This window comes from Choristoneura fumiferana, chromosome 18, assembly GCF_025370935.1.
Source record: "Choristoneura fumiferana chromosome 18, NRCan_CFum_1, whole genome shotgun sequence".
NCBI lineage: Eukaryota > Metazoa > Arthropoda > Insecta > Lepidoptera > Tortricidae > Choristoneura > Choristoneura fumiferana.
In genome coordinates this window covers 93,304-108,909 of record NC_133489.1, presented here as the reverse complement: position 1 = coordinate 108,909, position 15,606 = coordinate 93,304, and the positions used below count along the sequence as shown (strand labels likewise).

The following is a 15,606-nucleotide window of genomic DNA, read 5'->3' as shown; positions in this document are numbered from 1 at the left end:
GTAAGGGACTTTTTGACTCGATATTCCCACGGGATACCTAGGGATGAAATCTCGAAATAACAACCACTGGATTTAGAGCCATGAATTTTAGTTTGTAGGTAGCTGGACCTCTGTAATAACACACAGGTAAATTTTTATCCCGATATTCCCACGGGATAGGGATAAAATCTTGAAATAATAACCGCTGGGCTTAGAGTCATGAAATTTGGTATGTAGGTAGCCTAGACGTCTGGAATAACACATAAGCGACTTTTTGACCAGATATTCTCACGGGAATACCTAGGGATAAAAATCTCGAAATAACAACCACTGGGCTTAGAGCCATGAAATTTGTTATGTAGGTAGCTGGACCTCTGGAATAACACATAATCTATTTTTTACCCCGATATTCCCACGGGATAGGGATAAAATCTTGAAATATTAACCGCTGAGCTTAGAGCCATGAAATTTGGTATGTAGGAAGCTGGATGTCTAGAAAAACACATAGACGACTTTTTGACCCGATATTACCACGGGATACCTAGGAATAAAATGTCGAAATAACAACCGCTAGGCTTAGAGACATGAAATTTGGATGTAGGTAGCCGTATGTCTGGAATAACACATATTATAAGTTCGCTACTTTTTATCCCGATATTCCCTGTATTATTATTATTATTATTATTTCGTATTTTTTTCTTTAATTGTATACTGTAGTTTTTAAGTATTTTATTTCCAATTATTACATTTTTAAAAAATGACTTTCTGCCAAGTTTCTTGCGGCGCATTCTTCTTGGCAATGGTGGTCTTTCCGAAAGCGCTGGTAGTATAGAAAATGAAGTGTAAAAGTGCCCATTGCGGCCTATTTACTGAATAAATGATTTGAATTTGAATTTGGATAGGGAAAAATTTTGAAACTTCAGCACTGGGTTTAGAGTCTTGAATTTTGTACAGTCATTTACAACACAACCTCAATGAAGACCACGATATAAATATTGGAAATTTCCAGGGGAATTTTGTAAAATCCCGAAAATTTAAATTGCAGCTACCACACCGAATAGTTTACGCGTGCGAAGCCGCGGGTAAAAGCTAGTTGTTCATAAACGTGATAGCGACATCTATTGAGAAGTACTAAATACAAACACTAAATTATCTTCAAAGAAACTTAACAAACTAATAATGCCGCGTTAAACAAAAATAAGATGGCTTTATTTGCCAGAGTAGTACATAATAAAAGTATAAAAGGTGCGTGGCACAGTACTTATTCAGTCGACCAGAAAACGATATGCAAATGTCAAGATTTTCTATTCTTTTACAGACGACAGTGTTATAGTATTTTGTTTCTCATGTTATAATTTCATAGAACACCTAATCAATACGCAAAATACTTAAAAAAAATAATTAAATCATTGATTTTTGGTTTACAAATAATATTAATGTCTCAATACTATTCTTTATCCTCATATTATTTAGTTGAATTTTGGGGTCGCAGTTTAAACCTAACCTACTTTTCTGGTAGCAACTCATTTCTGGTGGGGTCGCAGTTTTAACCTACCGAACCTACTTTTCTGGTAGCAACTCATTTCTGATGGCGATTCGTTTTTTGGTAGGGTTGCAGTTTTAACCTAACCAACTTTTGGTTGGTACTGATCGCACCATGGAAACATACACCAAACAAACAATATTCGTTAAAAAATAATTGTACTGTTTGATAGGTTGTATAAAAAAACACTGTAAAATTTATTGAATCGTGTTTCTGTGAAATATGTTTCAAACAAGTAAATACTTAATAACATATTCCAAACAAAATACATCTCGCATTAATGTCATCTCACTTGCGAGTGACTTGTGCATACATCTAGTCTAGTGGGATCAAAAATAAAACAACCTTGTGTTATTATATAGCATTTATACCATAAATAAATATTTTTAACACTTAGTCATTACGTAATAATGTATTAATAAACTCAACTAGTTAGCTGTGATATCAGTCACTCGGTGCCCGCCGCCCGCCAGCGTCCAGCCGAGAGAGACGCAACTATACGACAGAATGAGAAGGATACATGCCTCTCGTATTTTAGACAAGTTTATTTACAGATTTATTGTTAACAGCGGAGCGGCGCGGCGCCGTCGATCACAACAAAATGTACTACGGCGTCACCTCTATGTGATATATGTAAATGTAAAGATGTATTTAATGTATAGCTACTCAGGCACTGCAGCGCCGGTGAACGATGCCGCTGACCGCTGAGTCACGATACAATTTGCTTTCCTAAATGTATTCAATTTTTACCGCAAATTTATCGAAAGTCAATGGAAAATTTAATGACACAGGTATATTAGTCTCAGACGATATAATAAGATACTTATAATTATAAGATACATTCATCTTACAAATAAACTGTAATTTAACAAAACTTGTTATTAAAGAAACAATATCTACAGGGATTTGTTGTGACGGGACTAAGTAGAGAGTGCATTGATCATTAGACGGGGCGTGCACGGATCAATCGCGAAGCGTCGCGGGAGCGGCAGCCGCCACACCGGCTGCGGCGCGCAGCTCTCATCCCGCAAGATACTTCACTGATCCGACCAACTTACTTAGATAATTTGATATGATATCGACCTTATCCTAGACTCGGCGACGGCGTCGCCAAATAAAAATAAAAATTTCTCAAATATCAAAAAGAGATGCATACAACTCATGACAAATACGAGCATCATAATAAAATAGGTAGGTACAAGGTAGGTAAGTCAAGGGCATAAATATATATGCGTTACCAAGACGTCAAAAATATCAATACACCATTATGCCACGAAACATAAGGTCATGTATACATATTTTGACTTATATTTTTGCATTCGACTGTACACTACTCATTTTGAATTTATTCGACGGAGCGGAAATGTCATCGAATGGACATTTCAATTTGAAAAAAAAAATATTACAACACAGACGTAGCGCCGAAACTCAACTAGTTATCACGCTACTCTTATAAGAATAGGTGCTTTTTTTTTTAGAGGGAAAAAATACAATTTAAGTACGTGGGATAACATACGCATGATATACATACAATTTTTCTTCGAGGCCACTCTTATTCATCGTACATAACGCCATAGAACTAATAAGAGGAATAGAGATGTCATCGTTTTAATCTTTATTTATGTATTTATTGGTATCTTTAATCAACCACACTAATGTTTACCTTGCTTCTCTAATAAAACCGTACCCCACAGCTAAGTGTGCGATAAAATTATGTGTATGGGTTTCATTTTGATAATGAGCTAGCAAATAGTTCGAAACGCGTTAGCGTTTTATGCTATGTTTGTAGCAGTTGGGCCCGTGTAAAATAATACGTAGTTTGATACGCAAGAGAGCGGGCTCTGCAAGTTATATACATACTTACTACGTGTGTGTGTTACTTAATATGTGTCGCACAGACGTGCCGTGGTGCACAGTTTCAGCAGAGAAGCAAGCTAAATCAGTGTAGTTCATTAAAATGGTCCTGTGCAAAGTAACGCCAGAATCAACACATGGTTTTTTTTTCGTCTACAATTGATTTTGTTAGTCTTCAGTTTTTTTTTGTTACTTAGAAATTTTCATCAGTGAAGCCATAGGATCGTGCGATCTCTTTCTCGCTGTAGGCATATATTTTTTTTACATCGCGCACACGGCCTCATCGGTCGATGACGTTTCTATTCGTGACGCGTCTGGCAGGCGCACGCCCAAGCGCCTAGGCGTTGAGGTCGATGTCCGCGAAGAGGTCCCCCTGGCTGGCCACGGTGAGCGCGTAGTGCTGGTGCAGCTGGTGCAGCAGCTCCTGCTCGTCCAGCGGCTCCAGGCGCTCGACGCGCGCGCGCTCGTCGTCGGGCAGCGCGCGCCACACGGCCGCCATGTCCCAGCCGCGCGCCCCGCCGTACCCCGCCGCGCGCAGCCGCTCCACCGCCGCCGCCACGCCCAGCCGCCCGCGCTCGCCCACCGCGCTGCACCCGCGCAGCGACAGGTTGCGGATCATCACCTCGCCGAACTGCAACACGACCGAAACCTCACTCGCCGCGCGCCGACACGTAGCGAGCCCCCACAGAGACGCGTGCGAATGAGTTCGCGAGGGAGGGGAGCGCCACCGGTGCCGCGAACGGCAACTGCTGACCGAATGCGACAGACAGCACAGCATACAGTTCCATACTGATTGCCGATCAGTGATTGGTTTAAAAATACATATTTTTTTATATTATAAAGAGTTGTATGTAATGGTAGTAAAGTACTGTTAAGAGGGGCGGTGGCCCGGGGCAGTGGGTGGTAGTGGTAGGTTAGGTACCTTGTCGTCGAGGTTGCACTGTTCGTAGATGAGGAGCAGCTGTTTGGGGAAGGCGCAGGCCAGCAGCTGCAGCAGCGCGGCGGCGGCGTCCTCCCGCAGGTACACGAGCACGCACTCGGCCAGCACGAGCGTGGGCGCGTCCGCCCGCGCGCCGCACGCCGCCAGCGCGCGCCGCACGCCGCCGCCGTCGCGCAGGTCGCAGCCCGCCAGGTGGTACCCGTCCGCGTGCAGCTCGCCCACGCGGCACGCCACCTCGCCGTCTGCAACCACGCAGCCACGCACCTCACCACTCACCACTCACCACGCCTTCCACTGACAGACTACGATCACCAGAAACAGAGACGAGTGGAGCTCTCGAGCGTTTCTGCTGCCGTTTCCCATCCATAATTACATACTAGGGTGACGGCACCCTTTATGGACATGTTAGCATAATAGTATCCAGTAAAGGACAGCAAGGATTCAATGCTTTATAGGTCACCATTCATGAATTTTACCAGTTATGATCATCAGTTATCTGCACATAAGTGTTATTAGTTTTAGAAAAAGTAGCGTCCGTTTCTTAATATTGGGTTAGCGGAAAAATATTCCATTCTTGGTTCCTGTCCATGACTGGTGCCCTCACCCTACTTAAAAATCGATTAATATTACGTCCATCAACTGACACACGCTGACAAACGCGATTGAACCACTTCGGAGCCCCACCCAGATAACGGATTGAATGAATCAGAGTACTAGAAGAGACGTGTCGATCTCCTAATTGCACTTAACTATTCATTTCAAAACAATATTTTGTCTCGAAATAGTACCTATGTCTCGTATGTCCAAACACAGATATGTGACCAATTTAAAGCTATCACTCTCTATTGTTATGAGTACCATTTCAAAATGAAGACATGAGAGAATGAAGGGGGTAGGTATGTCACAAAAACAGGTCTTTATTGTTTATTTCTTTCCCATAAAATTTAAGTTCCGATTTTATCAATCCATTTTTCCAGGCCGTTTTATTCAATTCTGTAAAGGTCGCCCTTCTAACCTAACCTACTCTCCTGGGGTCCGTTGCCTAGTAGGGAATCAGTAACTGTCAAGCTGATCTAATTTGGCAGACACTCCAATGACTTCTACAGAAAGTAAGACACCGTGTCAAAACCTACTCGCCTTGACAGCAGTACCTTTCTGAAGGTGTCGCAATTTTAACCTAACCTACGCTCCTGATAGCAGTACCCTTCTGTAAGGGTCGCAGTTTTAACCTAATTGGCATTGCACTATGACTTTACGGCAAACTCCGAAAATAAAAAAAATGCGACATATACTCATGTCTTCAATTATTACAATCAAGTTACCAAAATAATTTAAAATAATCATAGAAAGATGAATTAAATATAGTATGTGACCTTCGTTGGCGATCTTCTCAAGCAGCTGCTTGTTGCGTTTGATGATCTGGCACTTCTTGGCGGTGACGGTGGGGAAGTCCAGCTCGATGAAGTTGCCGACGGCCTGCGTGACGTCACGCAGGCGCCAGAACAGCGTGTCGAACCCGCACCCCAGGTTTATGATCTGGCACTTGCTGTCGCAGCGCTGCAATACAACACATGCACTGCACACCTTTACAAGGACATATGTAGATGCTTCTACAATGGACGATTTACCATAAGCCTTTGCCAAACAAGCTTTCAAACAAAAGATATTTGTTTCGCTTAACCCCAGGTATGCATAAACGCAGAGCAGATCTGTGTCAAATTTAGGGTTATCTTTTTGTATTTTTATTTAAATCAGCAGAATTTGTGCTTATTAAAACAGATGAGACTAGAATGCAGTGTTTTTTTTTAGTTTCAGCATACGAGGGGTTCAATGAAATTGATTAATTGAAAACTAACATACAAATTTCCAATATATATTTTTAATCTTATATTTTAATAAGGATTTAGTACACCAAATGTGACTATCAGCCTCATGGCGAGCCTCAGATATATACACTACGCTACAGATATTAGGTACACTCCCTTGTACTGAAACCACGTCTCTGGATGCAGAGGCCTGTTGAGCTGTTTAATGAACCTGTAAATCAGCATTGCTTGTTCAGAAAGTGGTAATTTCCAATTAGAAAGATAAAAGAATAAACACCCCATGGCAAAGACCTCCCTGTCCAATTTTTTTCCAATTGTTGTAGTATTGTTTCTATTACAGATGCTGGCAAACTTGAGTAATGACCTTAATTGTGCAGAAGCAAGTTCAATGACTCTTCTCGGGTACTAAAGTTACAGTAGGGCAGACATACCAGTTTTGGCCACCTTAAGCCCGTGTTTGGCCAGTTGACATTTGAAGTCATAGCCGTCATAGGTATATAAAAAGTTACAGTTTAAAATAATATGTTTAGTGAGTTTTCAAAAGCTTATACTGAAAGGAATAAAGTTTGTAATGATTTATTACTATAAATTTATTTCAAACATATATTTATATCTAAACAATAAATGGCCACAAATGTTACAGTGGCCACAAACAGTACTTCTGCCCTACATGCACAAATAGCTTAACAGATTATCAGTGGTCATAGGTATTAGACAACCAAGAAAGTGTTTTACCAATTTTAATGACAGTTCTACTTCAGAAATAAAACAATAAGGCTGATTGTCATAATTTACTTGGGAATTAAAATATGCTTTGATGTATTAAGCGCTATAAACAACATTAAACCTTAGGGTGGTAAACCAATTTCTTGGTTCGACTACTTGTTTTTTGTTTTGCTGCTAAGTTTTTATAGGTAGCTGTTGAAAGAAAATATAAAAAAATTGGCCTTCAGCCATAACACGTCCCTGACAAGTGAAGGTCAAGCTGGTTTTTGTGACTTGATTTCAACACTATAAACCTCACCTACATCTACAATACAAGGTTGAAACCATTAGCAGTTTGGTGCTAGTTCATTTATGTGTACTCATTTACTTAAGAAACTTGAGATTTTCAATAGTCTACCAAGCAAATCTTTAGGAAATATGGTAGTTGGTCAACCAAATTCATTGACAAATTGCTTATTCAACAAAGACAAAACAAACAATCTATTTGACCAACATGGACTTTCAAAGAATATCACTGTTTCAAGTACTTTTATTGATAAGCAAAAACACTAGTAGGATAACCAGCTAACAGAAACAATCTGAGGCATGAACGAACCCCATTGGAAATGCAAAAACTGCCTCCGGGCACTTATGGGAAAGATGACACTGCGGAGTACCTAGGGATGTATGAGTACAGCAGCGGTGGAGCGGTGGAGCGTACCTCGAGGAACTGGTGTATGAACATCTCGACGGCGCGGACGCGCGCGTAGTAGCCGCGGTTGATCTCGGGCGCGCGGCGCTCGGCGCGGCGCGCGAACAGCCGCACGTAGGGGTCCGCCCAGTAGCCCAGCTGCACGGCGCCCAGCTTGCACTCCGTGGCGTCCGTGTTGGTGCCGGCCACCGCCTCGTCCTCCGCCGACCACGACACCAGCTTGTTCATGGCGCTCGTCGCGTCCCCCTGCGAGCCCGCCGCATCCCGGCCCGCCAGCGCTGCGCCGTGACGCCGTCGCCCGTCGACCGTCGCCCCTCACCCGACGACCACGGAGAGCACTGCACTGCACCAGACTGCCGCAGCACCGGGTACTACCACTTTAGATTTCGACTGAACTCTTTCTGAGGTATCGAATCGAGGAAAAAAATTAGCGAAACTATGACTGATATGGATATAATAAACATGTATTCACCATCACAGTAGATTAGAGTACAGTAAATAGATATGACATATGACGGATGGGTGACACTTTTTTTTTTTTGGCACCTTTTGGCGACACTATCTCCCCTGTTTCCCGGCGGACGGCCGTACATGCACGAAATATCGGGTCGTTATTATCCTATATGGAATTATATTCCGTACCGTCACCACCCGTGACGTATGATACAGATTAATATTCCGTCAAACCTATTTTAGTTAAAATGCCGCACCACCCGCGACGTATGATACAGATTAAATGTTTTTTATGCGTTGCACACGTGCGAGAGCTGACCACATAATTTCAGTAGTTTTTGATAACACCTGAACAATATTTTTGACATTGACATTGACATTAATTTGACTTTGACAAAGCGAAGCGAAATGGGATCAAAATATCAAATCAAAATAATTTGAAAATAATTGAACTGAATATAATAAGTAATAGTCTTAGAATTTAACTTTAATAATTCGCCAATTTAAATCTAACTGTATGTAATCTAAAATTTACATTCTTTACTACACAGTATCATGTCTTCGGACGATAATTTACCTGTGATATTAGTCAGCGCCGTCGATACTGCAGCAGCTCTAGCAATAATAAGGGGGTGAGTGAGAGAAGAGAAGCAGCGCAGCCACGGCAAGAGTCAATACCTACCTGAAGCGGAGTCGCATACACGTTGCGATTCAGTTTCAGACAAATATTTTTAATTTTCTTATTTAATTTTGTGTTATGGGCATGTTCAGTAATCTACTTACTATGTTTTAGAGTTAATCAACGACGATACGGAGCCTCCTCAGTGTAACGGTGTGGGTTCGCACGAGGGAGAGCAGCGAGGGAGGGGCGAGGGCGAAGGCGAGGGGGTGGTGTGGCAACTAGAGAACAAGTACTACACGGCGCGCGTGCGTCTGCTGCCGTGTGTGGACGGGGACAGCGCGCGGCGCCCGCCCGCCGCCCAGGCGCAGGCGCATCTCATATACCTCACAGAGGACGAGGTCAGGCCGCACATGACAACTATTTTATTAACAGCCCTAGAGCTGTCACTACTATTTCAGTTCAGTCAGTAGCAGCAGCAACCAGTAGTAGCTTCAAGCGGCTGGCCACATCAAAGCTAGCTTGAAGGTAGAGCAGGTGGACCTGTGGGTACTGAGGGCTACAATTAATTCTGCTGTTGAAATGTGAAAGGGTACATCAAACATTTTGTTAAACTTGAGAAAATAAGTATTGTTTTTTTTTATTTTTACATGTTTTTACTTAGCCTTTAGGATTGCAGGATTGCGGTGGATGTGGAAAGCATAAGATCGGTGTGAGTGGACAGCCTCGGGGAGGCCTATGTCTAGCAGTGAACATCTTTCGGCTGACATGATGAATGCAATGTTTCTTGTTATTAAAATTGGTTGGTTGTTATGAAAACATGGTTCCTGAGAACAGATCTGTATGTCTCAGGTAGTTTCAGATTTTCTCGTACTGACCAATCTAAATGAGCCACCATAGGTACACATATATTTATGGTCTCAACCGTACTTACTGTCAAGTGTAAAAATATGAACTTATTTAAAGTTTCAAAAATAAGTACCAGTCTTATTCCGACGCAATAAGGCCGCAGTAACATATTTTTGAGTGGTTGGAATAGATAGTTATTTTAGCAGTGGACTGTACAGTCACGTCTAAAAGTATGTATACACAAAAAAAAATGAAAAATATGTAGCCACACATTTTCATCATAAATATGTATCTATTACTGACACCAAAAATTTGTATTCATTAAACTGTTTCAGTATTATGTAATCACAAAATGCTTCAGAAAGTTGCATACTTAAATAAATTCCATTTAAATGTATCCACCTCGTAGGCAAAAATAAGTATACATGAATGGGTTCCATATACATATAACCACACCAATTTGGCAAATATTTGTATACGCCGTTTGATTCATAAATATGTATCCAGACTGCAACAACAAACCTTGTCTGACTGGCATAAAATCGTAAGTTGTATATTTAACTGATTTGACAATTCACGAAAACAGTGCGGACTTGTCACTGCATACGTCTATCTCACGATTATTCTATGACGCACTTGACAGTCCTTAGATTGAATTGACTTGTAAATATTGAGTATTTCAGTTTAGGGTCATTCTCAGAAAGGTGCACTAAGCATTTTTTTGTTTTTATTTTAATTATATTGTTAATTGTTAGTGGTAGAGCCGCACTGTAGCCAGTTCTTTCTTTCTCGGTTTCGACGTGATACCGGAACAGACAGAGTTACTTTCAATTCATCACTCCATAGTATAAAACAAAGTCGCTTTTTTTGTCTGTACGCTTAGATCTTTCAAACTACGCAACGGATTTTGATGTCTATGTATACCGTAACCGTGTTGTGCCGGAACGGGCCACCAGTAGGTATATAATATTATTTTAATGGAGTATGGATTCGTAGTATGTATGTCCCTGCCCGCATGCAGGTTACGAAAGAGACAGACATGTAATCTTAACAAAACAGTAATTCTTCAAAACGAATTAAAATATCAAATCGTGTTTACATATTTATGAATCAAACGGCGTATACAAATATTTGCCAAATTGGTGTGGTTATATGTTTATGGAACCCATTCATGTATACTTATTTTTGCCTACGAGGTGGATACATTTAAATGGAATTATTAAGTATGCAACTTTCTGAAGCATTTTGTGATTACATAATACTGAAAAAGTTTAATGAATACAATTTTTGGTGTCAGTAATAGATAAATATTTTTGATACAATGTATGACTACATATTTATGAACCTTGTTTTTGTATACATATTTTTAGAGTGACTGTACCTATTCCTATTACCTGTTTTAGTGCGCGGAGTGCACGGCGCTGTCGCGGCGCGCGTCGTGGGCGGCGGCGGAGCGGCGGCTGGCGCGCGGCGCCGTGCGCCTGGCAGCCGCGCGCTGCCCGCAACACGCGCCCGCGCTGCAGGCCGCCGCCGCCGCCGCGCGCTACGAGCTGGTGCCGCTGGTGGGGGTGGGCCGCCCGTCCAGCCCGTGCAGCCCTTCCCCGAGCTGCGGGGCGCCGCGCGCCTGCGCGAGGCGCTGCACGCGCACCCCTGGCCCGGCCTGCGCCTGCGCCCGCGCCGCGGGGCCGCCGCCGCAAGCCCGCCGCCACCGCCGCACGCAGGTGCGCCTCACGCCCACGACCCGGTGCACGATCCTCCAAGTATTTGTAATGAATACCGAAACGGAATTTCATTTTGGTTTTTGATAATCAAAAATGTTTTTTCATCACACTTGCTCGTAAACACAGTGTTGTAACATGCAGGCTACCTTTGTTGCAACCCCCCAAATTGAACGCAAAAAAGCAAATGTGATGAAAAACATTATATGTGGCACGGGCGGTACTGGAATTACAAACATCGACTCATTTAAGCCCTCAGTCTCCGACTTTGGGCTTCTAATAGAATCTCGTTCGTAATTCCTCACTTACCGCCCTTAAAACACAATGTACTATTATCCTGCCCTGTTCGCAACATCGTCTAATCTAAGTATCTGTAAACAGAAGAGGATTCGTCCGCGGAGTCGTCGAGCGACGAATCGTGGGGCTCCTGGCGGCGCGCGGGCGAGGGCGGGGGGGGCGGGGTGAGGGCGGGGGCGGGGACGAGGCGGGGGCGGTGGAGCGCGCCGAGCAGTTCGCGGCCGCGCTGGCGCTGCTGCCGGCGGCGGCGGCCGCGAGGGGGGGCGCCGCCGGGGCGGGGGAGGGGGACGGGGAGCGCCGCCTGCGCGCCGAGCAGCTGGTGGCCGCCTTCTGCCGCGCGCTCGGACACGACCTGGCCGGGGGAGGGGGAGGGGGGGCGCAATGAAACCACCGCTTGCCGTCGGACGCGTATAATTTGTAAAAAACCATTCAAACAGCAGATATGTGGAAGTGCCGTGTCGGTGTACAGTCAGTCTAACCTAGCGCTTCGTGCTGGCGGCGGGCGGCTGGCCTGAGCCGTGCTGCTCTAATAATAATAATTATATATTTAAAACTTAACATAACATCGCTTAAACTATGTTAATCGGCTACAATAAAAAACATTTGTGTGATCTCTGCATTTTGTTCTAGTACCCTCTGTCTGCTGTTTTATAAATAATAATACTATAGTATAAATTCACAAAATTCATATTCAATTCAACGACTATGAAACGTAACAATAATATAATATAATCATTAATCACCCATGCAAATAGACCAGGTACTGAATGCGTTCGGCGCGCCTCGTCTACGGGAAGGGAACGGGAGCCACTCGATTGTGCGCTCGCAACGGGGCAGGGCTTCTAGCCGCGGGGCGACGATGGGAACTAATGTTAATATTTGTATAACTGCTTCAAATGCAACGTTACAACCTCACTCGTTGAGGCATCGACAATACCTCTTGGTCTAATATCCCACGCAGGACGGACCTTCATCTACTTATTTGTTTATTTTGATGAAAACTATTTTATATGAAAGATACCTAATATAAAAGTTAATTAAAGGGAAAGTTAAATAACAACATGTCGTGTTCCGCACCAAACCAGTTGTTTTGATAAAATCACTTCCACGTATTTCAAATCTATGGTCTGTGAAACCTCCCATGCTTAGAACAGAAGGGACACAGTTTTTCAAGTTAACTTGGACACTGATTATTGAATGGTATTTCGCAAATAATCTTAAACCACTGTATTTGCAATAAGATCTTTATTTTGATATCTATTTTAACTATCGAGTGAATTCAATGCCAAGTGACCCTGGGATTTAATAGGAATCACAAGATGGTTGGCAACTGACAAGTTCATGTTCTCTCAAAGTTTGTCAATTGTATTTTGTTTCTTTTTCTTTTGTACAATATAGAGTTTACATACATACTTTTATTACTTCCACGACCATAATTTTATTGGTACCCCATTAGCAATTTATATAAATTATCTTTGTTATAAATTAATTTTCATCAGGTAAATAGATGGAAGGCCTTCTCTTCTCTCCTTATCCTCCGCTACCTGTCATGCGTGAGAAGTCGTTTACGTCAGTTATTGCGATCGTCGACGCCATCGCGCCATCGCCGGCGCGCGAGCGGTGACGCGTCGCCGTCAACGATCGCTACCTACCACTACCACTACCACTACTGGAAAAACATTCGTCAACTTGAATAAATATAGCTAACGCGTGTCGGACGTTCACGTTAATAAAAAAGATAAGCTACCGATATTAGCACCGGTTTTTTGTAAAATGTTTACTCACAACACGATCGTCGCACGGTCAATTAATTATTATTTAACAATATTTTTTTAATCTATAAAGCCTCAAATCCCGGGTTATCGTATAGATATCAATCAAAAAGCCGGGGTTGGACCCCTTCATCCTAGCGCAAAAATATCACATATGTCGAGCCAAGGCACTTCGGCGCCCTCGTCGTCTCGTCGTCGTCAAGCTACTCGGCCGCCACGGTGGTCGGGGCGAGCGGGGCGGGCTCCGCGTCGGGCTCCGGCGGCGGCCGGTGCAGCAGCTCGGGCTCGGCCAGCAGCGCGGCGAAGTACTGCTCGGCGAGGCGCGCGATGTACTGGTCCTCCCTCGCCGGCCACCAGCCCTCCAGGAAGCCGATGTGGCCGCCGCGCGCCGGCACCGCCAGCGCCACGCGCGCGCTGCGCTCGGCCTCGCGCCGCGGCAGCACTCGCTCCGGCTGGAAGGGGTCGTCGGCCGCGCACAGGCACAGCAGCGGCACGGCCACCGCGCCCAGCTTGTCGCGCAGAGTGGCCGCCTCGTAGTACGCGTCCACGGACCCGAACCCGAAGTGGCGCGTCGTGAAGCCCGCGTCGAACTCGCGCACCGAGCGCGCCCCCCGCGCCGCGCCCAGCGCCAGCCCCGCCGCCGCCACCGTGCGCCGCAGGTTGCGCGCCATGTGCCGCGACAGCAGCGCGTTCAGCCCCGCCCGCTCCATGCACGCCGACCCGCGCACCACGTCCAGCGGCGGGGACACCGCCAGCGCCGCCGCCACGCGCGCCCTCGCGCCGCGCGCCGCCAGGTACTGCCCCAGGATCAGCCCGCCCAGCGACACGCGGCCGCCAGCAGCGGCGCGCCCGCCGGCGCCACCGCCGCCACCACCTCCGCCAGGTCCTCGTGGCTCAGCGCGCAGTACAGCCGCGGCGTCGTCAGCGGCAGCCCGCCGCAGCCGCGGTTGTTGAACACCACGGCGTGCGCGCCCAGCCGCCGCGCCGCGCGCGCCAGGCAGCGCACGTAGTCGGCGTGCGCGCCGCCCGTCAGCCCCGGCAGCACGAGCAGCACTGGCCGCGCCGCCCCCGCCCCGCCCGGCGCGTCCAGCCAGTCCAGCGCCACCTGCCCGCCGTCCCGCAGGCGCAGCACCTGGCGGCGGAAGCGCGCGCGCGGCAGCAGCAGCGAGCGCAGCGCCGAGCCCAGCACGGTCTGCGCGCGCGCCTCCACGCACCACGGCGTGGCCCAGAAGCGCGCGCGCAGCGCCGGCAGCCCCTCCAGCACCGAGCGGAAGCGGCCCGCGCGGCACACCAGCACAGGCTTCTGTCAACACCACATGCCAGCCCACTTTCATAACCCTCTTTAAAGAGCTCCCATAACTTTAAAAGGGCCCTACTATTCTGATAACAAAAAAAAGTGTGCCCCATCAGTGTGCCTTTGATACGGAAAATTTTACAATTATTAAACTCAAAATATTATTGAGTATTCAAAATAAAATATTGCTATCATCATCATATCAGCCATAGGACTTTCACTTGGACCCCTTGGACCCCTCTCCCATAGACCTCCAGTTGCTTCTGTTGGAGGCTGCCTGAATCCACCATGAACCCGTGAAGAAAGCACCATGAAGTAAAATGTCCCTACTTTTCTTTACGTCAGCCAATTACTATCCATATGTCAAACAACAGAATGGAAGCAGTGGTCTTGTTTAGAATTTGGTAACACACATGAACAAAATTGTTACAGCATGTCATCCCTTTATAAAGAAAAGATTATTAAACATTTAGTAAAAAAATATGTTACTGTGTTCCTTTAAAATTAATGGACAAAAATATCATGTTACAAACTATCCCTGCTACTCATCTTTTCTACCGTACGGAACCAAAAAGCGCTCTTGTACAAGTTGGTAGCAAACTATTCAAAAGTTGATGTAAAGTGACGAGTGTCGGCCGAGCCCGCGGCACCCGGCTGCGGCAATCAATACGCCGCAGCGAGGTGCAAGGTGGGGCTCGGCAGTATTGAGATAATGGACTTTACCTTGACTACTTCCACTAGATAATAGGTTATGTATAATACTGATAATGACAGCCCCACTAGCAGCTCCTTCCTCGTTTCCAACAAATACGTAAACATAGCCAACATTGTGATAAACAAACTGTAAAAATAAACCAAACAGAAAATAAAAAGAGAACTAAACGTCAGTTATTCATGTGAATAACCATTTTATAAAACTGTACTAGTGCGTGCGAGTGATTCATTCATATCACTGCAGCCAGCCAGCGATACGAAACACTGCGGAAGTTGTTGCGACAGTCACTGTCATTAGTGTCACTGTCAGTCAACGCTGACGGCTGATGGT

General features: G+C 45.2%; 2 protein-coding genes across 2 annotated transcripts; both read right to left on the bottom strand.

The window, feature by feature from the left end:
• Positions 1-1,868: 1,868 nt before the first annotated feature.
• LOC141437765 (leucine carboxyl methyltransferase 1) lies at positions 1,869-8,226 on the bottom strand. The gene is made up of 4 exons (XM_074101265.1): positions 7,569-8,226; positions 5,690-5,873; positions 4,299-4,558; positions 1,869-4,007 (listed from the first exon to the last, which is right to left on the bottom strand). Exons 1-4 carry the CDS (start codon positions 7,785-7,787, stop codon positions 3,714-3,716), a joined length of 957 nt encoding a protein of 318 aa, XP_073957366.1. The 5' UTR covers positions 7,788-8,226; the 3' UTR covers positions 1,869-3,713.
• Positions 8,227-11,889: 3,663 nt separating this feature from the next.
• On the bottom strand, positions 11,890-15,583 carry Hydr1 (abhydrolase domain containing Hydr1). The gene is given in 3 exon segments (XM_074102100.1): positions 11,890-14,093; positions 14,096-14,570; positions 15,285-15,583. Coding segments are annotated over 3 exon segments (1,203 nt in total). The 5' UTR covers positions 15,390-15,583; the 3' UTR covers positions 11,890-13,470.
• Between the last annotated feature and the right edge of the window lie 23 nt (positions 15,584-15,606).

Excerpts from the sequence above, each read along its gene's own strand:
- LOC141437765 (XM_074101265.1), bottom strand. The coding sequence starts at position 7,787 with ATGAACAAGCTGGTGTCGTGGTCGGCGGAGGACGAGGCGGTGGCCGGC. Across the intron at positions 4,559-5,689 it reads TGAGAAGATCGCCAACGAAG|ACGGCGAGGTGGCGTGCCGC; the intron begins GTCACATACTAT and ends GCGTGGTTGCAG. Across the intron at positions 4,008-4,298 it reads AGTGCAACCTCGACGACAAG|TTCGGCGAGGTGATGATCCG; the intron begins GTACCTAACCTA and ends GTCGTGTTGCAG.